The 22,567-nt window shown below is 40.2% G+C and overlaps 2 protein-coding genes across 4 annotated transcripts; both read left to right on the plus strand.

Annotated features, from left to right (window-relative positions):
- The first annotated feature begins 210 nt into the window (after positions 1 to 210).
- On the plus strand, positions 211 to 8,966 carry blmh (bleomycin hydrolase). The gene is made up of 12 exons (XM_037267159.1): positions 211 to 355; positions 1,240 to 1,437; positions 2,015 to 2,124; positions 2,260 to 2,401; positions 2,504 to 2,592; positions 2,678 to 2,770; positions 4,527 to 4,682; positions 4,753 to 4,911; positions 4,976 to 5,043; positions 5,870 to 5,987; positions 6,234 to 6,300; positions 8,124 to 8,966. Exons 1-12 carry the CDS (start codon positions 346 to 348, stop codon positions 8,270 to 8,272), a joined length of 1,359 nt encoding a protein of 452 aa, XP_037123054.1. The 5' UTR covers positions 211 to 345; the 3' UTR covers positions 8,273 to 8,966.
- A 453-nt stretch (positions 8,967 to 9,419) lies between these two features.
- slc6a4a (solute carrier family 6 member 4a) lies at positions 9,420 to 20,161 on the plus strand. 3 transcript variants are annotated; one of them, XM_037267152.1, is made up of 15 exons: positions 9,420 to 9,979; positions 10,211 to 10,302; positions 13,119 to 13,785; positions 14,648 to 14,782; positions 15,106 to 15,328; positions 15,552 to 15,690; positions 15,973 to 16,107; positions 16,188 to 16,291; positions 16,378 to 16,505; positions 16,574 to 16,686; positions 16,819 to 16,950; positions 17,240 to 17,339; positions 17,434 to 17,534; positions 18,052 to 18,219; positions 18,791 to 20,161. In XM_037267152.1, the coding sequence occupies exons 3-15, from the start codon at positions 13,317 to 13,319 to the stop codon at positions 18,863 to 18,865; spliced, it is 2,022 nt and encodes a 673-aa protein (XP_037123047.1). In that variant the 5' UTR covers positions 9,420 to 9,979; positions 10,211 to 10,302; positions 13,119 to 13,316; the 3' UTR covers positions 18,866 to 20,161. The 3 variants fall into 3 exon arrangements, with proteins under 3 accessions (XP_037123047.1, XP_037123046.1, XP_037123045.1); XM_037267151.1 differs by having other exon boundaries at positions 9,420 to 10,302; XM_037267150.1 differs by lacking the exons at positions 9,420 to 9,979; positions 10,211 to 10,302 and adding an exon at positions 10,500 to 11,967.
- The last annotated feature ends 2,406 nt before the right edge of the window (positions 20,162 to 22,567 follow it).

Below are 22,567 nucleotides of genomic sequence, written 5' to 3' on the forward strand. Positions count from 1 at the left end.
AGAGGCATGTGGAATTTATCCATATTGATATCAATATCAACAATATCTGATGTTTTGCAACGTAACCGTTTTAGGCTACTATGCTGGTCATTAACTAGACTAGACAGAATTTTGTTAGAGAATGACTGTAATGAACGGCGTATCCGGGATGGGGCGGTTACGATATCACAAAGCTCCACTTTAAACTCCGCCCATCTCTACTTCCAAGACTTGACACGGAATAAAGAAACGAGCGCACCCTCCTTATTGGACATTGACGGTGTCTGACGTCAACCAAGAACCGGTGATTTTTGTTTTGTTTATATTTCATCACGAAAAACAACACTCCTCAAGCTCCAAGAAAATATGGAACCTGGTAGGTTTGCTGCTGCTTTATCACGTTTAAATGCCCGTGGGTTTTTTTTAAGCCTGGGCTATGCATGTCAGCTTGATCATGACAATTGAGGAAGCTAATCGGCTAAGTTAGCATTCTCAAGCTAGCATGTCTACCAAGCGCGGTGGCTTTGTCTTTAAGTTCACAGCTTTGTCTTTGAAAGATAAACATAGCATTTAAAAACCCATCACGCTTCAAATAGACGCACTTGTTTAAAAAAAAAAACTGTTGAAAGTAGCTCAGATTGTTACTAGTGGACTTGTGCATGTGCTAATGAAACTGTCAGTCTATGCATGTGAAAGGAACATAATTATTTCAGGTTTTGTCAATATGCACAGCAGACGTGCCCAACCCTGATCTTACGTGCGATTACACGTCAGTCATCTTTTGTTGTTGCTGACTTAACGACGGTAACCAAATCAAGACTTTTCACGAATTAGTCATGCAATGTAAGAACTTTGCGTCGTTTACGGAGCGTCAACTATGATCTGGCATTGCTTTTTCTTTTTCTTTTTTCATTTTTTTTCTTGCTGTGCATGAGCCTAGTTTCATCCCGTGCGGATGCTTGCCGAGATTTATATATATTTTTTTTTATTCATTTTATTTATATTATGCTTGTCCATATTAATGTTTCCTACCATGTTAAATTGAAATATTTCAGTTGATTTGTAATGAATCCAGAATGTATGACATTTTAGTTTTTTTTTAATTGCATTACAGAAAATATAAAAACTTTATCACAATATTCTAATTCTCTGAGACAGTCCTGTATTTATGCAACCCATCCCCTTTTCATTGGCCAATTAGATGTTCTCTCCTTTTCAGTATATGCTCATGGGCTTCGTCTTCCATTCTTGCTATTCCAGGTCTCAGTCAAGAGAAGATTGCCGGCTTTCTCAAGCGCCTGCAGGCAGAGCCCCGCTACCTGTTAGCCCAGAATGTGTCAACCTGCATCGACCCACTGGAAGTTTGCCTCCACCGGCAGACTGTCCAGGATACGGTACACATCTTTCAGCATGCTATCCCCACAGAGGGCAAGCCTGTCACTAACCAAAAAAGCTCAGGTAGTTATTCCATTCTATTTCTTATCTGTTTTTTTGTTTTATTCACTCGGATGGTTTGGGAAGTTGCGGTCATCCTTTCCAGGTCAAACCTGTGTTAAAGCTTTAATAATTGGGCATAAAATGTTTGTCGTAGCATCGCGACATTATTACCATGAGTGTGAGAGAAGAATCAACCACTATCATAAAACCTAATCTAGTTAAATTTCATACTCCCCCTTAACTTTGTTGATGCTTATCATATAACAATGTGGCGTAGAGGAATTGCTGAATCTGCTTCGCACTTTTTAATATTTTTAACAATAAAGACTGTGTAAAAAATAAATAAAAAAAAAATGGTAATGTTTCCAGTTGTGTTGCATACTCACTCATAAACTAAATGCATTATGGGCATTGCAGTTTTCTTTAATGACTGATAGCTGCATAATGTCGACTTAGTGGGCACCCTAAAAATGTGGATCCCACTTTTTATCAGTATGTCAACGTGATATTGCAAGAAGACCAATTTCCATTCTAGCATTGGACTTGTGTTTGAGTCGTACCCAAACTGACATGTCTCTTTACTTGTTTTCTTCATCAGGAAGATGTTGGATCTTTTCATGTCTCAATGTCATGCGTCTTCCCTTCATGAAGAAGTTTAACATAGAGGAATTTGAATTTAGTCAATCCTACCTCTTCTTCTGGGACAAGGTGAGATTTTGAGGTGCATGGATTTTCCTTTTCTCCACTCTATGAGAGGATAATACACCACTGGAGTAAACTAACTTACATTATTCTATTATTACTAACTATTTTGGGGTTTTCTGCTGTTTTTTCTCTCTGCAGATTGAGCGGTGTTATTTCTTCCTCCACGCCTTTGTGGAAACGGCACAGAGGAAGGAGCCAATGGATGGCCGCCTGCTCCAGTTCCTTCTCTCCAATCCAGCCAACGATGGAGGGCAGTGGGATATGTTGGTCAATCTCATTGGTTAGTTGTAGTCCGCATCGTCAAATCTATCAATCTGATCTTGCCTATAATAGTCACTGTACATATGTGGATGAATATTGTATCATATTGTCTTTTCTCCAGAAAAGTATGGTGTTATGCCAAAGAAATGCTTCCCAGAGGCACACAGCTCAGAGGCATCCCGCAGAATGAATGGCATTCTCAATCATAAGGTGTGCATGTATTCCATTTAAGACAACCAACAATTGCTGACATTGGAAGCGCTGACTTTTGTTCATCTCCGATTGTGTCTTGCAGCTTCGAGAATACTGCTTCAAACTGAGGAGCATGGTAGAGAGTGAAGCAACTGAATCGGAAATCTCCGACGCCATTCACACCATGATCGAGGAGGTATGTACTATTTCTGTTTTCATAGCTGCATCCATGTGTGCAACATTTATTTTAGAATACAATTTAAGAAGGCTGAGGTTACAGTCGAGAGAATAGTTGCGGGAGTCTTTCAGATACAAAGTGAATGACAGAGAAATGACACTTTAGAAAGATAATAGTAAGCATCATTAAGCCCATGTTTATGGCAGAGGTTTACACTGCACCATGAGTCCCACCACAGCAATGATTCTTGTTAACCAGAAGAGGGCGCTATTAAATAATAGTTTACTGAGAGTAATGTCTTTAGATCTACAAATAAATCTTACAAATGCCTGCATTCAAACAATAATTACACTGATCAAGCAAATCAGCAAATCTTTGTTTGTTTGTTTTTCTCTAGCACTTCAGGTGTTAAAATTAAAACAATAGTGCAGAAACAATACTACAATATGTAATATCATAATATCAGGCAGGAATTTTTGGATATGAATAACGTCAAATTCACATTGCGCAAGCTTTTTGAAGTCAAACTGAGCAATCAAAATATCTCCAATACTCAGTGTGGTGGAAAAAAGTCAAACTGATTTGTCAGTCAGCCTCCAATTGATTCATGAGATTCATCCTCTGTCTTCTTATCTACATAACAATGGTTGGCATCTGATTGAGACACGTTCCCAATACAGCGTCTTGTTTGTCGATGACTGTTTGGCTGTTTTCTACTCCTGGCTTATTTGTTCAAAAACACACGCACACTTCTTGAAACGGCAAACGTTGCAGACACGGTGTTGCGTGTCTGCTGAGGTAGGCCCGACGGTCGACAGTGTTTGTTTGCCCACCTGGAAGTGGTTTGTTTTTGGGAAACATTGCCAGCTGCAATGGAGAATTTGCTCATGTTAAAAGAATGAGTTGGCTAAAATGGGTGTCGTACAAGGACATTTGATGAGTATCAAAAGAAGTTCAAATCTGTACTATGCACGTTTTGCCATTTGTAGTCGGTACATTTTGCTTCACAGCTCCCTAGTTTTGGATTAATTGAGTGAATGCAATCTTAGACACGATTGTTTTTTTTTTGTCTTATCATGCGGATGTTATTCGAGGATCGTTTGTTTGGTTTGAAAACATTCTCCTACGCACGTGTGTGGGAGGTGGCGGAGTCAATTGCATGTTTTGCAGTATCAAAGTGCCCTCGTCATTCCTACTTTGGGAAGTATTGAGGTGACCCTTCTGACGGAGTGGTGGTAGCTGTCCATCATGTCTTCCTTACATTCTTAGATCCTTTGTTGTATTTCCAAGGTGCCATATTTTTCTGTCTGCATAGCTTCTCATTGTTCAGTTCCTTCTTATCATTCAGGATACCAGTTGTATGTATACCGTCCTGGGGGAAGAGAAAAAAAACAGGGACAGGAGAGGTGCAAAGCATGAGGGGAAATTCCTGAGAGCTTCAGCAGAGGTTAGAAGGGAAATCACCGGAAATCATTCTTTTGGACAGCAGGAAGATGCATATGAAGAAAGGTTGTGGGGTACAAAAAGGGAAATGAGAGAAATGGCTGTAGGGAGGGAAGTGGTGTGGAAAGAATAAGGAGCTGAACTGGGTGGGATTAGTAGCAGTGATGGTCGATGTGTATTGTGAGGCATTTGGAGGGTCACAACCCAGGACAGTCAGCTTTTTGTTGCTTAAAGTATAAGTCAAGGGGTTTTGGAAACGTCCCGCTACTGAACTCGCCGGCGTGCGTCACACAATGCTAAACGATGGCCTTACTGTGTTTTTGCCGTGAAGGTGTTCCGGGTGACGAGCGTTTGTCTCGGCAGCCCGCCTGAGACCATCTGCTGGGAGTACCGGGACAAGGATAAGAATTTCCATCGCGTGGGACCCCTCACCCCTCAAGAGTTTTACAGGGTGCACGTCAAACCTCTCTACAACATGCAGGACAAAGTATGTGGGACAATAATATGAGTAATCTTTGGTGCTGTTCACAAGTCTCTAAAATTACAATTTTTGTCAGATCTGCCTTGTGAATGACCCTCGACCCCACAACCCTTACGAGAAGCTGTACAGTGTGGAGTTCCTAGGCAACATGGTTGAAGGTCGCCAGACACTCTACAACAATCAACCCATCCAGCTTCTTAAAAAGGCGGCTGCAGATTCCATAAAAGAAGGAGAAGTAAGTTTTAATAAGTGTACATCTGTTGTCTAATTTTAAACGTGTTGACGTGTTTCTATTTTAGGCCGTGTGGTTCGGCTGTGACGTCGACAAACATTTCCACGGCAAGCTGGGCATTAACGATATGAACGTGTGAGTTTTCTGCTCATCCTGTTTCTATTTTAGCGGTACATAATTTCTGGGTGAAGGTGCAGATGAGCTAAAAATACTGAAGCAAATCACGAAATTGTTTTTGAAGTCAAGATCAACGGTCGTGTAAGATAATCCGATAGAAGCGTAAACCAGCCCAACTCAATTTGACAAAGTTTCATGGCTGTGGTATTTGTACTAGCTCACTGTAGCATGACAAGACCAGACCTCTTTTTTTCCTCCACGAGGCATCTGTCTTATCACAGCAGAATAATTCTCACGGCTGCCCTTCAGGTGCACCGCCATTTGTCTGAGTTACTGGCGCCATGCTAAAATCTAACCACCGAGCCAGCTTTGCGCTACATTTCTGACGCAGATCAACTTTCATTCCTGTGGCAGTTCATAACAATTTGCATGAAGTGGAAAAAAAACAAAAAATACCTCAGAATTTGTGTGTTCCATCCCTATGGCGACAGCATAGGTCAAATTCAAGACAGTCAGGCAGTCATATATTTGCCTATAAATAACACAGGATGGTTGCAAAGCGCTACTTTTGTCCAAATAAAGCTCCTCATCTCACTTCAACATGGTTCCTTGGCAACACGATCCCACAAAAATAGCAGCAAAGCACTACTTTTATTTGTTGGGCCCAGTATAAAACAAATTATTTAACAAATTATGGAGGATAGGTTCCCCCACAGAAATATGTAAATATTTATGAGTTTACTGCATTTACTTTTTTCTTTGTTAATTATGATTACACAGGGAAATGGCACAGTTGAGTTTGAGCATCTTGGAACATATTTTCTTTTAATTTGCGTACCTGCAGCTTCAACCACGAGCTGGTGTTTGGAATTTCAGTCAAGAACCTCTCTAAGGCAGAGCGGCTGCTATGCGGAGACTCTCTCATGACCCACGCCATGATCCTCACCGCTGTCACCGACAAGGTAGGCACACACAAACACATCGGTGAGGATGTCCATTTTGGATGCGGTCCATCATGGATACAACTGGCGGTTGCCAAAAGGAGCTGCTGTGTGATTGATTGCATCCAACTTTTCTCTTTGTGAATTGTCTTTAGTGATTTATGGTGCTGTCAGTCTCCCCTTTAAGTGGCACCAGCTGTCAGAAGTCTCACATGTTCCCTGTTTTGCTCTCATCGTTTCATTGTCTTCCCTTTCTGATTCTCTCAGGATGGAAAAGAGGGTTATGAAAAGTGGAGAGTGGAGAATTCCTGGGGAGATGACCGTGGGAACAAAGGTAACCAAGTGTGTGAGGTTATTGTTGTTTTTAAAGATAAATATATCATTTTTTACACACACAAATTTCGAGTGCAGTATTGACTGCTGACTGTGTCAACCACGATTTAAGACTTCCCCACAAATGACAATAAAACAATAATAGGTTTCAAATGTAATTAACTCAGTACATACTGCTTAGCCCATTTCAACTAGTTTGCTAACCAAAATAAGTCACCTCACCACTAAATACTTGATTGCGTATGGAATTATTTACATAAACACCCCAAAATGGGCGACAGATTTTTTGGGGCATTTAAATGTTAGAGCCTAGTATTCAAGCAAATATAGTTTCATATTTTGTTGCTGAAATTCATCATGTTTCTCCTCTTAGACATTTACTGAGTGCGCAAGGGCCTGGGGGCTAACTTTCAACACATTCCTGACTGCTTGTTATTGAGAAATTATAGGGACTGCACATGTGGCTTTTTTCATGCGCACCCTACAATTGTTGTTTCCGACTGTGACTCCTTAATTAAAGCAAGCTTCATATTCAGTATTGACCAGGCTCCGTAACAAAAGGCAGCATGCAACTTGATCAGATGTCAATAAGCTTTTATTTAATGCGCCGCACATCCTTTCATCCCTTCTTGCAAAGCCGTCATCGTCTTTGTAACTCTGCTCGGCATTCCACTGCAAATTTGTTCATGCATCATCAGGCAACACACACATTGTTTTTAAATTCGTAAACACCAGCAGATGAGGAAAGACAAGTGCTTCAGCCTTTTTGGCAGCCATATTAATAAAGTGTTGACAGCAAATGTTTGAGAACCTAGGGGCCTACTCAAGCTAAGATGTTTGGAGTATGAATATGAATGAAAAAGACATAAGATGGATCAGGACTGGCCTCATTGTACAGGTTGAATTCATCGAGGGGGATATAAAAAGCAAAGGCATGTACCACTAGATGAGAGTTAATTTTGGAAGGGAGTCTCAGAGTAAATAGGAAGTTAAGGCTGTGGAGTATGTTTATGAGCTTGACATCTTCCCTGAAGCCTTTTAATAAAGCCTTAAGAGTCTCGAAGGAGAAGTTTAACTTTGTTTCCCCCTCAATATTAAAGCGCTCACATCTGCACTTGCTTATACGTTTGCGTAGTTTGGAGCAAAGTTTGGCAATTGTTATGTTTTTATAATCATTTTCAATTTGATGGGATGTTGGCTCCAGATGGGCTCGGGTAATTTATATGAACCTGATACCTGATCCTTTCACCATCAAGAACCGAACATAGATCAAAATATGAATTATATTCTCAGCAGCTTCTGCCCCACGGGAAAGTTGTCAGTGTGCTTTCTCAGTTTATATATCTTACGTTCATTCCTTGTACTCTATGTTCCTTGAAACGATTCTAGTTGTGATGTAAGCAAGATGGCTGCCACAGCCTTTCCTCAGCTGTGAGAGTCGACGGTCAGCCTTTCCCTCAAAACAAATAATGACAACCAGCATTATGCCACCCAACACGCGTGTTCCCATCCGTCTGCATCAGTGGCAGTCGAGGCAACGTGCCAACTACGATTTGCGTACTTGGACGAACACTCGGACAAAATACACACACACATACCGCCGTGATATATTGTTTAGGCCCTTGTAGTCTGATGTCCACTGTGTGTGGGATTCTCAGCTCTGAGGATGACAGGAAAGTTAAAACGAGATAACAAATAAGGTCTGCTTGCTCAGACCAAAACATCTTCAGGCTCTCACATCTTGATGTTGGGATTCCTAAAATAAAATAAAATCGGTAGAGGCCCAAGTGATAATCCAATGATGTTGTTTCTGTGTCCCTGCAGGTTACCTCATCATGACCGATGATTGGTTCTCAGAGTATGTGTACGAGGTGGTAGTAGACAAAAAATTCCTCTCTCCTGATGTCCTGGAGGTCATGAATCAAGAACCTGTTATACTTGCTGCCTGGGACCCAATGGGTTCTCTGGCCTAAGTGTGGACAGTGGACGGCCATGTTTTTAACCTCAACCTTTCTTTTTTAAAACTCTTGATCCTTTGCTCTTACCTCTTATGAATTGTCCATGAAAAGTCTACACACCCCTGTTAAATTGCCATGTTTTTAGTTTACATAAGGTTGCACAACTGTGCACACCCTTTTCCACTATCCCTAATATGGTACATGTTGGTAGCAACATCATGCTGAGGTGATGCGTTTCTTTAGCAAGAATAAAGAAGTGTGCTGGAGCCTATCCCAGCTGTCTTTGGGCGATAGGTGGGTTACACCCTGAACTGGTCGCCAGCCAATCGCAGGGCACAGGGAGACAAACAAACATTCACACAAATTTCAGTGAATAGCTATGCAACACTGAACTTAGTAATGTCATCCACTGTCTTTTTTTTAACCAATAATAAGCCAAATTTTATACCTTTTAAATTCTTTTTAACCATTCTCCTCACTGATATGAATGAACAATGAGAGCTGTCTCTTGAAAAATGTCTGGAAAGGCCGTCTAGAGCATAAAAAAAATTATGGGTGAAAAGGTTTTTAAAATGATTTATCTTGTAGATCACAAAAAATGGGATTCAAACTGGGCTGTGTAAACTTTTTAAATCGTCTATATATTCCACATGTTTCTTTAAAAACATGCCACTGTTCTAGACAAGAATAAATTTCAATTTTTAACACTGCTTGTGTCACGTCAAATTAATAAGGCCTCATCTGAAGTGTCAAAATATCATCAAAGACTTCACTAAATTCAGTCAGGCGTGATGTATACTAAATTATATTTAAGCCTCCCCTGCAATTTGCGTAATCTTTCTTCACAGCTGCACCGTGCCAATAACCGCAAGGCCAAAATAACTCAACAAATAAGTGTGCATGCATTTTGTTTACATTACTTATCTTCAATGATTTCCCAAATGTCTGCTTTTCTAAGAAACGCCAAAAGCAGGAAACAAATTTCGCTCCGAACACATGCCATGCGCTATATACAGTGAAAGAACAGTGCATGACCTCTGAACTCCCACTCACCTTCTCATTAGATTGGCAAATACATTATTATAAAGAAATTATAAATAAACAAATGAAATGCTGGGAAATAAAACTACAAATGCTTTTCTATGTTACTTAAGTAGAATTCTAGGTAGCTGTACAGTACTTGATTATTCTTTCTCTTAATATATAATATAATTATATCTTATAATGTTTTATAATCTTAGAAAAAACTAATAATCTAAATGGGTCTGTGCTTGTTATGTTGGAACATATTCGGAGGAGTGTAACATAGTTGGTTGGGTTCCCACTGTGGTCCAGACCAGAGAAAGGAATTTTGTATTTGGTTCTGGATCAGCCCTCTTCGGGGCGCTGTTTTGTGTTCAGGCCCATCACTCTGACATTTCACTCCTGCATATTCCCTTAGTACGTGTTCAATACAACAGAGTTTGAATTATTTCAGAGGGGCGTAATAAAAAGGATTTAAGTGAGAATTGGAGAGATAAAAATCCAACGTCGAACAGTACACATGAGTAATTCTTCACATTGTGTCTCCTTGCACCGTTTCATTTGTTCCCTTTCCTCTCCTGTTGTGTGTGTCTGTGAGTGTGTGTGTAATGAGGATTAACCTAGTGCCTCAGCTGATGCTGACTGGAATGACATTCAACACATTTGCAAAAGCTGGATTTGAAAGAGAAGGAGAGACCGGTAAGTAGACACACTTTCATTTAATTTCAACATCTCGACTTTACACACTTCTGTAGACACGCCACGAACTTTTCAACCCGGCGGGACTATCCTGATTATACTCCTGTACTTGGCATGGTGCCTTTTGGCCCAAGTCTCTTGCAGGGTGTCTGTAAATGGGTTAGTTAGTTAGGCCAGGAGACAGACAACCTGTGACTTGCTTGTAATGACCTGTAAGCTCTTGCTGGCCAGCAAACACTTTAGAATGTGCGCAATGACGTGCGATGGGGTTCAGACTGGACATGTGATGACCACTTGGTTTACATCCTACTCAACATACCAAGGTAAGAACACACAGCACTTTTTATTTTTTTTCCTACTACCACTTTCATCCATGCAGATTATGCTATCACAATGTATTTATAATTTTCATTTATTTTCAGCTCCCATGTGGTTTTTAATGTCCTGAATGTTTGTTTTAATAAGTATGTTTCGACTGATTCGTTCCACCATTTTTTTTTTTCTTTCATCGAAACTGTATCCAGTTTCTAATCGGGTCATGCCTTGGCCACAGACATATCAGACTCCCCCATGTTACTCCCTCTGAACTTTTTCCTTTTGGGCGTTGTACTCTTCACCTAAGCGGCCATTGTGTTCTCTGTCAGCATACTTGCAAAAAGATTACATAGAGAAGAAAATAAAAGTTAAGTATGCAGGAAAACCGCTGAGAGTTGCCGGACTCTGATAAGCGTAGCGTTTGTACATGCCAATGGCAGACTAAAGGGTGTTGTTCTGCATTACTTTTTTTTTTTTTTTTAAAAGCTTCCCACAGATTGGAAATCATTTGGTTCAAACCCGTGGAATGAAAAACATGCAGTTAAAACTGTCTTCATTTAGGGAGGGGGCGGGGGCTTAGCTTCTTACACATGCTCTTATGACGAAGCATATGTTGAGGGGGAAAGCATGGGCACTGCAATTTGTGTTTCTGTGGAAATGTGCAAGACGCCTAAAATAAATTATGTGCATTTTTACCAGAATACACTTGTGTGCCAAGGTTAGTTGGAAAAAAAAAAGTTCATTTACCAGAATGGGAGAAAAAATATGAACCATAAGTTCCTGGAAAGTGTAGAAATTGCAAACTATTGTAAAGTTTCAACAATGTAGCACACATTTGCATCAGGTCTTATTTCAAGGCAGAGTTCATGGAGTTCATTCATACTGAACCTGCTTCAATGTTAATATTTGCCACCAGCACCAACTTTGCTATTCAAATGACAGATTCCTCAGTTTAATTTAGGATTAAATAAAAAAAAATTGCTTGAAACAAAAAATAGCGTCGCCCGACCAATGGATTTTTCAAAAGCCTTAAAATATATATATATATTTTTTAAATAATTTTATTTTTATTGCACAAGTATACTAAAAATTGTAGAAATAATTCATCTCCCTCCTCCCATGACCATGTCAGTCCCCAGACCTCAACCCAATTGAAAACCTGTTGAATGAGCTAAACAGAAGACTGCAAAAATTCTTATCTTCTTTATAGTGGCGGGTGAACAAATAAAATAAAATGTACATTTAAGGAAAAAAAATAAGGCGGTAAGGGAATCAACCACCTGTTAGTGTTTGTCTATCTATACTAATAACAGGATGAGTAAAATTGATCCACAATCCACTTCTTATTGTATCATCACTTGATTCTTCATGAGAATAGCTCCCAGCATGCCCAACCTTTAGCCAGTATCAATTGTTCATGCGCATGCATCATCGCTGCTGCATGGCTGTGCGTCTCTCTGCATGTGTGTGTCCGTGTGTATGTGTGTGCGCGAGTTAGTGAGGGAGTGGGAGGAACAGAGGAGTAACGAGAGAGGTTCGAGAGCTCAATGGCCAGTTAAATATGGCTGTCCCCGTGTACTAGTCTACGCTGTTTTCCCCTTGGCAAGGATTTTCCCAATTGTTTTTATTTGCTGCTGCTGCTGCTGCTGACTTTTATCAAACTCACTCAACAGGTAATGTTGATGTGCTTTGGATAGAAAACTTTCACCACTACAGGAATTTATTCCATTAATATTTAACTTTTGAAGTCACATTGTTGGGTTTATTTATTTTAGAGCTTTTGATTGACAAAAATCTTTGTATATAAAGTTAGACTGTATTTTATTATGCATTTGGGAACTTAATGAGTGGAGTAACTGAGCAAGCGAGATAGGGGAAAGAATATTCCTGTTTTCTTGAAATGTTTTATTTTGGTTAAAGGTTTTTGTTTATTTAGCTGAAATGAGGTCGCTGTCGAGATAATGGTTTTCAACTGCTTTCACCTGAGGATGACCGTTCAGAGTCACAAAAATGTTGCAAAATGAGTTTGACTCATTGAAATAAGTTAGCTTTAAATAACTCAGTTGGATATATCACTCAATAAGGTTATTCTTATGTAAAAATGAAAATTGATTATCAAATTTAGGTTGAACTATTGTATGATTATTAAACTCAATTTTGATTTCTTATAATTTTGTAATTAGTTACACATTTACAAGAATGCACATTAATCTGAGTTCACTTAAATGGAAGAATACTTTTTAAAAATTACTATTTGAAATATATTGCGAGGGAATCCGTATCAGTTTTGTCTTTGCTGCTTTGAGTTTAAATTTGCGTTTATTTCCTCCTCGGCTTGCCTTTTTCGTTATTTTCTGTTTGTTTTTCCTCACGCAGAGCAAATATAATTGTTGAACAAATTATGGTGATTCAACATGATGACTTATTTGTCTTAGTTACTTTTTAGACTAACTCACCATCGATTAGCGAGGTTATAAAACCATGCGTGGATGCTTCAGACAGTTATTCTTGTTCTCTCCTGACTGTTTTTAGTCAGATAAAAATGAAAAGTTATGCAACTCTGATTCATTCCACATGAAATTGGATATATAAGGAAATTAAGTGAATCAATGTGGCTTTTCTCAATTGCTCGCAGTCCTCCATGTATCTTGTATTTTATCGAGAGTAGTTTTAAAAATCCAAAACTAGTGTATAAAAGTTCAAAGTTGAACCTAGAGTGCACTGGCGTTTCAATCATTCATTTTTATTGATGTTCTTGCTTCAATAGTTGATGTTTTTTTTTCCCTGCTTTTTATCCTTTATGCTTTTATCCCCTTGATAACAGTTGATGGAGAAGAGCCAAACTTCTCTTGTCTGCAATCACTCTTTCTTGGTGACAAACCCATCATAGTCTGCAGTCCCTTCTGTTCACCATTTTGGTTCCCCTAATGGGCACCATATCGGGCACCAAGACCATCTTGCGTTCACCGACCCCTTCCCAGCCATAACTACCTCACCAAAACACAACTACCAGCGTGACCCAATGGAGACAAAAGATCTGATGATGACCAGCATGTTGACAAAGGACGAGCGGGAGAGCGAGGCCGAGCGAGGAAAGGAGAGCCAGGAGGTGAAGGCAGAAGAGGAGGGCACGCAGGATGAAAACTGTCGACTGATGCTGGCCGACGGTCTTGCGGAGAGAGGACCCAAGACTCCGACTCCTGGTCAGCAGGTGTCCAACGGCTTCACTACGTCCACCCCTCAGAGCGCCAAAGAGGGAGCGGGCCTTTCCGCAGCTTACTCCGCAGGTTCGACCTCAGGGCCCGCAGGCGGCTCTGGATCCGCCGCCCCGCTGGGAGGTCTCAGGACTCTGGTGGTCCAACAAACCAGCTTGGATCGGCCGAGGGAAACTTGGAGCAAGAAGATGGACTTCTTGCTCTCTGTGATTGGCTACGCGGTGGACCTGGGAAATGTGTGGCGTTTCCCGTACATCTGCTACCAAAATGGAGGAGGTGAGGCCATAGATGAGTGGGAAGGGTAACTATAAAAAGGGTCCAAATCTGATCATTTAATTTTTTATTGTTTTATTCATGCAAATCTAAGATTAAAATTAGATAATCTGCATTAAACAACGCATCTAAAATAGATATCTCGATAAATTTCAAAGGGAAAAAAAAAAAGAAAAAATATCAAAACACTATGGATTAAAATGCCAAATTTGTTATTCACACACGTTCATGAATTCAAAAATATTTTAGTTGTTGAATGTTATGCTTGATTAACTCGGCTTAAATTGTTGTAATGGAATTTATTTTTAAGTACCTCATTGTTGGTCGTGAGCCCGCATTAAAGCACAATTCATAACGCTGGATAATGTCTGAAACAAATAGGTTGAATAAATGTTTTAAGAACTATATTTACACAATCCAGATAGTAAAATTAAGCAATAACGCCTGTGTGTGTCAAAGAACAACACAGGCTCCCTTCCCACTTTTATTGAATCTGCAATAATAAATCCTATGCAATTTCCTGTGTTGCTTCCAAGTGTGTGTATGTGTGAGATGGGCTCAAGGAGACACTTGATAGAGGCGACCATATTAATTGTGAGGGGTTTTGTTTTATTGGAATGGCCTCGGTCCCCTTCTGGCTTAATAACCTGTTGCTCGGGCAGGCGCTCAATCAACTCTTATCTATGACAAAAAAGAAAACATGCGTGCACACAAATGAGCACACATTGATGATCAGATAGTAGGCAAAAGGGAGATACGAGAAAAAAAAATCTTGAAATCTTTTCATCCATCTATATGTATTTTGGATGAGATTGCTCGTCAATCGCAATTTTTTGAACCCCTGTCTTCCGTGTCCTCACCTCAGGTGCCTTTTTACTTCCCTACCTGTTGATGGCGGTGTTTGGAGGTGTGCCGCTCTTCTACATGGAGCTGGCTCTCGGCCAGTTTCACCGCAATGGCTGCATCTCCATCTGGAAACATATCTGCCCCATCTTCAAAGGTAGGAAAATTAGTTGAGCAATTGCTTGAATTTGGGAGGGGGCAGATTCAGTTAACCTGCCAAGTCCGGCAGCTCTGACTCCCCTCTTGAACATTTACAGAGATGTTCTGACTGTGTTATGGAAATTGTCACATTTCCATGGCAAATGCCAGGTCTTTGGAAATTGGTTTCTATGTAAATTGCTGAGGCTGAGAAATGTCAGCCACTCAAGCATTGGTTTGAAAACTGATCTGTGCAGAATGAGTATAATCCTTTCGAAATGGCGGCGTATTGCATATGTGTAAGCCAGAACTTGAGTGTTCTCATCTGGTTCCGTCGCCCAGGTATCGGCTTTGCTATCTGCATCATAGCCCTCTACATTGCCTTCTATTACAACACCATCATGGCGTGGGCCTTGTACTACCTGTTGTCGTCGTTCCAGTCCACCCTCCCCTGGACCACCTGCTCCAATAGCTGGAACACGGGCAACTGTCACAGCTACATGTCCACCGACAGTAATATTTCGTGGTCCAACTTGTCCACCTCACCCGCCGAGGAGTTCTATACGTAAGTGCATGTAAGTGGGATGTGGAGGCGTATAGGGGGAAGATGGTTCTGTATTGTAAAATTTAAAAATGTGTACAGTTTAGTCCGATTTTTCTTCGAGATGTTTTATCCATTATATATTCAATGCATTGTGCCTGAATCACATTTCATTTCTTTTGTGAGCATCTTATTGTTTTTTTTTTCCCCCTCACCTTTCCTCCCCACCCTTGGCTTTTTTCTCCAGTCGACACGTTTTGCAGGTGCACCTCTCTTCGGGTCTGCACCAGCTCGGTTCGGTCAGCTGGCAGTTAGCCCTTTGTTTGCTCTTCATCTTCACCATTGTCTACTTCAGCATCTGGAAGGGAGTCAAAACATCTGGGAAGGTAACTTGACCTTTTTACCGGTTTGGCTAATTGGTGGAGGGTGTCACTTAGGATGAATGGATGGTTGTAGTGGGGAGAATGAAGATTACTCATCATTGCTGTTGGACAAGTTGGTTAGAGAAGAATCTTCTGCGGTTCACCAATGAGACCACAAACCAGACCTGAAAATCTTTTTTTAGCACTTGATTCAATTTCACTGAATGAAAACAGCAATGTGATGACATCACAGTCATTGACGTACACGTAAACATCGAAACAAGAAGTTGGTTTATTTTGTTTTAGGTGGTCTGGGTGACAGCAACTTTTCCTTATGTGGTGCTCCTGGTGCTCCTCGTCCGTGGGGCCACTCTACCCGGGGCCTGGAGGGGTGTGGTGTTTTATCTCAAACCTGATTGGGAGAAACTGCTCAGTACTACCGTAAGCAAAATATTGTGGGGGTTGCAGAAAGTCCTATGATTTAATTTTTTGTTTCTACCACCTACAACATTTTATTCAAGGTATGGATCGATGCTGCAGCTCAGATCTTCTTCTCACTGGGTCCAGGCTTTGGGGTTCTCCTTGCTTATGCCAGCTACAACCCGTTTCACAACAACTGCTATAAGTGAGTTGACAAGCCAAAATTCAGAATAACATTTTACAGATTTGACTCCCAAGTCACGCCACGCATCGTTTCTGCTTCTATTTCAGGGATGCTTTGATCACCAGCTCGGTGAACTGCCTAACCAGCTTTCTGTCTGGCTTTGTGATTTTTACTGTGCTGGGCTACATGGCTGAGATGAGGCAGCAGGATGTTGATACTGTTGCTAAGGATGCCGGTAAGAAACTACGCTAACAATTCTTCCCTAAATTACACTCAGCCATTGTGTCTTTCTTTTTTCTCTAGGACCCAGTCTGCTTTTTATCATTTATGCCGAAGCCATTGCGAACATGCCAGCTGCAACCTTCTTTGCCATCATCTTCTTCCTCATGATCATTATGTTGGGTCTGGATAGCACAGTAAGTTGTTGACTTAGTGTTCTGTGTGATGAATTTATCAGTCAGCTATTACTCCCCTCTAAATGGAAATTTAATTGTAATATCATGGAAATAAGCGGTCAGTTCATTTATCCGCTTGTTCCCCTTTTCCAGTTTGCCGGTTTGGAGGGTGTGGTCACCGCCATGCTTGACGAGTTCCCCAATGTCCTGGTTAAGAGACGAGAGCGTTTTGTCTTTGGTCTCGTTTGCGTCTGCTACCTCGGGGCGCTCTCCACCCTCACATATGTAAGTCGGCATGTTTGACAATTTCAGAACTATTTTTATCACTTCTAAGTATATACTGTCAATATGTGTGCGTTGCTGCTTCATTTAGCTAATGTCATTAGCTGTAGTTTACAATTACATGATGGAAATCAGATTAAAGTAGTAATTCCTTTATCTCCAGCCCGCAATTAAGGTAAGGGGGGTAATTAACGGCTAGGCTCTACACATGCAACATGGTAACACAATCATGCCTGGGTAAGGCCTGTGATAAGAAATGGGAATTTTCTGACACTCTTGGTTTTTGAATCAGGGAGGAGCTTTTGTGGTGAAGTTGTTTGAGGAGTATGCCACGGGCCCTGCCGTTATCACTGTGGTGCTGCTTGAAGTCGTCGCAGTTTCCTGGTTCTATGGTTAGTTTGGACCTTATTGGATCAAGACAATCAAGAAATAGAATTTTAATAGCATTTCATTTTAAATGTTAATGAGAATGTGTGTGTATTTCAGGCACCACCCGATTCTGCAACGACATCCAGCTCATGCTTGGGTTCTACCCGGGATGCTTTTGGAGGATCTGCTGGGTCGCCATCTGCCCCATCTTTCTTCTGGTGAGACATTTACATATTAGCTGTCGCTCATTTTTATTTATTTCCTACAGTTCTTCCTTGCTCTATGCTTTACTTGTTGAGGTCAGCCTTACTGCAAATACATCAAGACTTGGCATGTTCGATACCACTTTTACCCGATACCGATACCAAGTACCGATACATATAGGACTTTTGATCCATCCAAATATAATGACATTTTAAAGAAAGATATATATCTCAAAACAGCAATTTTGTTAAAATTGCTTAAAATGAATAGTCATTTTCAATCCGAATTTCTAATTCCTGATCATAAACTGGCCACCATCATGAGTACAGATGGCACCAATACCGGTACCTGGTTTCTGTACTCACCTATCCCTACTCAGATCTGCTAAAATAGCTCCCCAGATACTTTCAGAATATCTCCTGTATTCACATTATTTTTCATCTCCACACTGCAAAAAATTCCCATCACATATCAGTGTATATAGATTTTTGTTCACACATACAAATGCATTCCATTTGTTTCTATTGACAGTTCATTATCATCAGCTTCTTGGCCTTCCCGCCTGAGGTCAAGTTGTTTGACTACCAATATCCACCTTGGACCACGGCCCTTGGCTACAGTATTGGGGTGTCCTCATTAATCTGTGTGCCTGCTTACATGGTCTACCACTTAATCAATGCCAAGGGCACATTCAAACAGGTATGCTCATTTAGAATCAACGAATAAACCGATTCCCCGCCTTCCTCCGTACATAACTGCAAGTTAGCATAAAAGGAAAAAGCACAGGCTAGAGATTAGCTACGGGGAAAACACTGCACAATGCAAGTAGACTATCACCTGACTACACAGACTGAAAAGTGTGAAGTGCTTTCATTCAGGCCCATTGAATGCTCGCTCACACCTGCTGTAGTGTAATGATGAGAACAACAACAAAACTTTCCTCTCAACATCATTATTGTAACATTGTGATAAGATGTAGTAAGGCCATATTGTCCAGTATTGACACAACTGCTGAGCTGTCAGCATGCCGCAGTGTAAATATACACGACAAACACGTGTAAGCAAGGTCAGAGTTTGTCGACTAGAACTGACTAAATATGGTGTATAATTTCTTAGTTGAAATAAAATAAGAATGCTAAAGAACTGGTTGATATGTCACACTATTTACTGTGTAACGTGATGACATCAGAGCATTCTGATTACATATCAGGCGAGTGATGTATATGTTTGGCAATGACATATTTTTTTTTCTTCATCATCATCTTTGCAGCGTTTATCAAAGAGCATCACTCCAGAGCCCAGCAATGACCAACACAGAGGCTTCATTGTCACCAATGCAGTGTGATCCGACCCGCCAGTTCGAATTCAAGCTACTTAGAGGGCCCTCTTCTGGATCCCTTGCAACATTACAAAACTTGGAGGCTACCTTACACCACATTTGCCTCTTTTTTTTCTGACATCTCTTGCACCCTATGTCTTTGTGAAGCTGAAATCTGGCCGTGTTGTTGGATGTCGTGTAGGTAAAGACAGATTACATCGATCTTCTTTTTGAATTCAGGTTGGCTCAGTTTGTGAGCACGGTGTCTTTCCATTTCTCTAATGCCTGTTTCATCGGGTAAAACCTATTTTGTTTTGTAATTATTTCAATTCATCTAAGTAGATAGCTTATGTTTAAATTGCACTTTAGTAGTAATCATTTCAATTCGACGCTGCCCACATGTTTACTTTTGTATCATTTAAGATACACTACTGGTAAGTTATGCATTATAATATGTAGCAAAATTCAGGTATTCTCTCTCTCTCTTACATCATTGAAGCCAAATATATATTTGTTCTGCTCTTATTTCATGACAGTATTGTTGTTCCATCTATGTTGGACCATAAGGACAGAGTTGCTAAGAGTTCTCGACACTGTGAAGCAGTGTGTGCTGCGTGTGCGTGCGTTGGTATGTGTGTGATGGCGAGAAAGACTGTTACAATGGCCCCAAAAGAAATTTACCTTCCATAAGTGCAAACTAAAATGTGCATTCTATCAAGTGTCCGCCTTCTGTCACTATTTTCTTCACGCTTACTCAATCACCTGAGCTTGTAGTAATGTTGCAGAGCCGTCAGTAATAGAAACCAAATATGGACTTTATACCATCAACAAGTTCAACATCTAAAAATCTCCTTCCTTACAACCCAAAAGAGAGCAATGGAGAGAAATCTAGACTCAAATATGGTAAGTACTGTACAACCACGTGTATTTCCTTGTCAGTGGTGTAATCTATCCTGTGAATACATGAATGTGTGTGTTTAGTTTGTTAGTTGGTTTGGATTTGAGTGTGTATGTACTGCTGCGTAGGTAGGGATGGTCAGCCTTATGTGTGCATGCCGTGATGTGCGCGTATAATGTACTCGAGGTGTGTGTGTTTTGAGAACGAGAGAGAGCGAGAACATGTGTATATACGATATTGGTCTCTTGTTGTTGTCAACTGCCAAATTATCTAATGAAGGGTGTAAGTCTCTCTAGTTCCTCTCAAGCTTATAGATCTATGTACTATGTCAACAAAAGACTGTATTGACAACCCTACCTGTATAGAATTAAGCTATAGAAATATATGAGAAACATCAAATAATAAAGATATATGGAGAGAAATAAAAGTGCCTTGTGTCGTTTTTATTATTTTTTTCTGAGCACTTGCGTGAGAAAGTGGAATTCAATAAAAGCACTGGTGATCACACGTTCTACAAGTTAATGGTCACTTTTGCTGGATTCTGTCAGAGCTATATGTTCTGCAATTTTTTTTTTCGTTTTCAGGGAAGAATTGCACAGCAATCCACCGAGAGCCATATATATGCATTTGAGTGACCAAAGTATGAGCTCATTATGATGCAAAGCAGCTCTACACCACTGAAAATGAGAACCACAACATATTGTTGAACAGGCACGTAAACAAATATTTGAAAAATATGTAAATAATCTAATTGTCATGTCCAGTGGAAATCTATACATCCAGTATATGGTCGATAACATTCAAAATGATGACCAACTATTATCACCAAGCATGTTCTTGTGTACTTGGAAGCTCTTAAATATTCTCGATTTTTAAGTATAAGACAATGTCACCGGATATATTTCATAATACAATGATATCCAATACAAATAATTATCAAAAATACTCTTAACATGATACTTAGTTTTGATTAACCTTGTCAAAGAGGTCATTATTTGACAATATGTTGATAATGGGTGCTGCTGGCAAAATATAACCTCAGAAGTTTTAGTTAATGTTTAGCTAGAGTAAAAAAAAAAAAGTCCAGAGTGGGATCCAATGCAGTCAGTTCGACAGCACTGAAGATTGCTACACAAGTTATTATTTTTATTATTATTATTATTATTATTATTATCCATCTATCCATTTTCTGTACCGCTTCTCCCCATTAATATTATTCTCATCATTATTATTACTTTGACTATTTATAGTAGTCATTGGCTACTGCATATCAAAACTTAAATATGAGGAAAGGGCTCATGTTAAACTGGAGAAGAATTTTCATGCAATGTAGGAACTATAGTATGTGCTTCAAGGCATTAATAGTTGCACAAAGTAAAGGCCATTCGCTATTTTTCCTTTTGATAGCTAAATAATCCTCCAAACTGAATAATAGAAGTATAAGCATAAGTATGTTGAATTTGGGTGTTGCTGTGCACATCCAAATTTTGCACAGTTGTGACTTTTTTTCACTCTTTCATTGTGTGCACATATAAATGCACAGGCTTGTGTGTGCTCCTGCCATACGTGTGGCCTTTATTGTGGCAATTTCCTCTGAGCTCCCTTCCACTGACTGACGGACACATCCTGTGTTCTCGGGCCCGGCTAATCGCTGCAGATCTATATTAAACAGTGGAGCGGAGCCAGCGTATCCCTCCTCCTCAGCTTTAGCTGTCATCTCAGCATCTCCCTAGCAGCCTGCCTCACTATCAGGTGTCCATCAAGACCACCGGTTCATTTCATCTTCCCGTATCATCGTCCATTTCTTCCTTAATGCTGGAGGGAGCGTATGCTCACCTCTCAAGGTCTGCCATTTTGACTGGTTTGACTTTGGCCTCCTGCAGTGAGACAACCCGAGAGGCTCGCTTTGACAGACTTTTTCCACAGAGCAGGCTTTGGCATATCTTTTAACTCATTCTGACCGCTCAGTTCCAATCTGAAAGGTGACTTTTTAGGGTGGAGCTACAAAATCTTGGCATTTACCTCTCTAACCTGCTCCGTCTGTCCTCTCGGGCGCTCTCCATTTCTTTCCACAACCGAGGCACTCTGCTGATGCTCTGATACCGTCGCTGTCTCTGAAGAACAGGAAATGAAAATCTTTTTTTCCCACCTCCAATCAGTTGCTCCAGTCCTTTATCATACAGAAACACTGAATCCCCACAGCGGTGGTCTTTCACTTCTCTAATGAACTCATTTTGCAAGAAGGGAGAATACCATCTTATCTTTTCACAGGAGGCTTTCTGCAACACACACATACACACACACACCTGGCTTCTTCATTGTTCTTAAAATACATACAAACAGAAGCAATGGCTCAATGTTTCATCCTCATTAGAGGGGAAAAGGTAAAAAAAAAAAACCATATATAAACCATATCTTCAATAGTGTTTCAATATGGACAGAACAGTGCAGAAAGTTGTTTTGAATTTGAAATACAACAAGAAACATCAACAGTACCACCATTGTTGGACAACTCATTTTATTTTCAATTTTCCCCTTAAAATGTGATGCAAATTGATTCGATCCATTCCAGGATCAAACTGTCGCCATCATAAAAGCTGTATTGATCCGACAAACATGATTAAGTGAAACTACTAAAAGTTAAAAAGAAATTAGCCACAACTGATGGAATTTACCCAATAAATGTAAGTTAGTGTATCTTATCATGCGTAGGAGAGCAAAGAATGCCTTGCTGTCCTAATTGCTCATAACCGCTAATACACACACTCAAGGCGATGTTTCCCAATGTTAAATGAGCCAATTAAGGCACAGCACGCATGCCACCAAACAAT

The sequence above is a fragment of the Syngnathus acus genome, chromosome 13 (genome assembly GCF_901709675.1).
Source record: "Syngnathus acus chromosome 13, fSynAcu1.2, whole genome shotgun sequence".
NCBI lineage: Eukaryota > Metazoa > Chordata > Actinopteri > Syngnathiformes > Syngnathidae > Syngnathus > Syngnathus acus.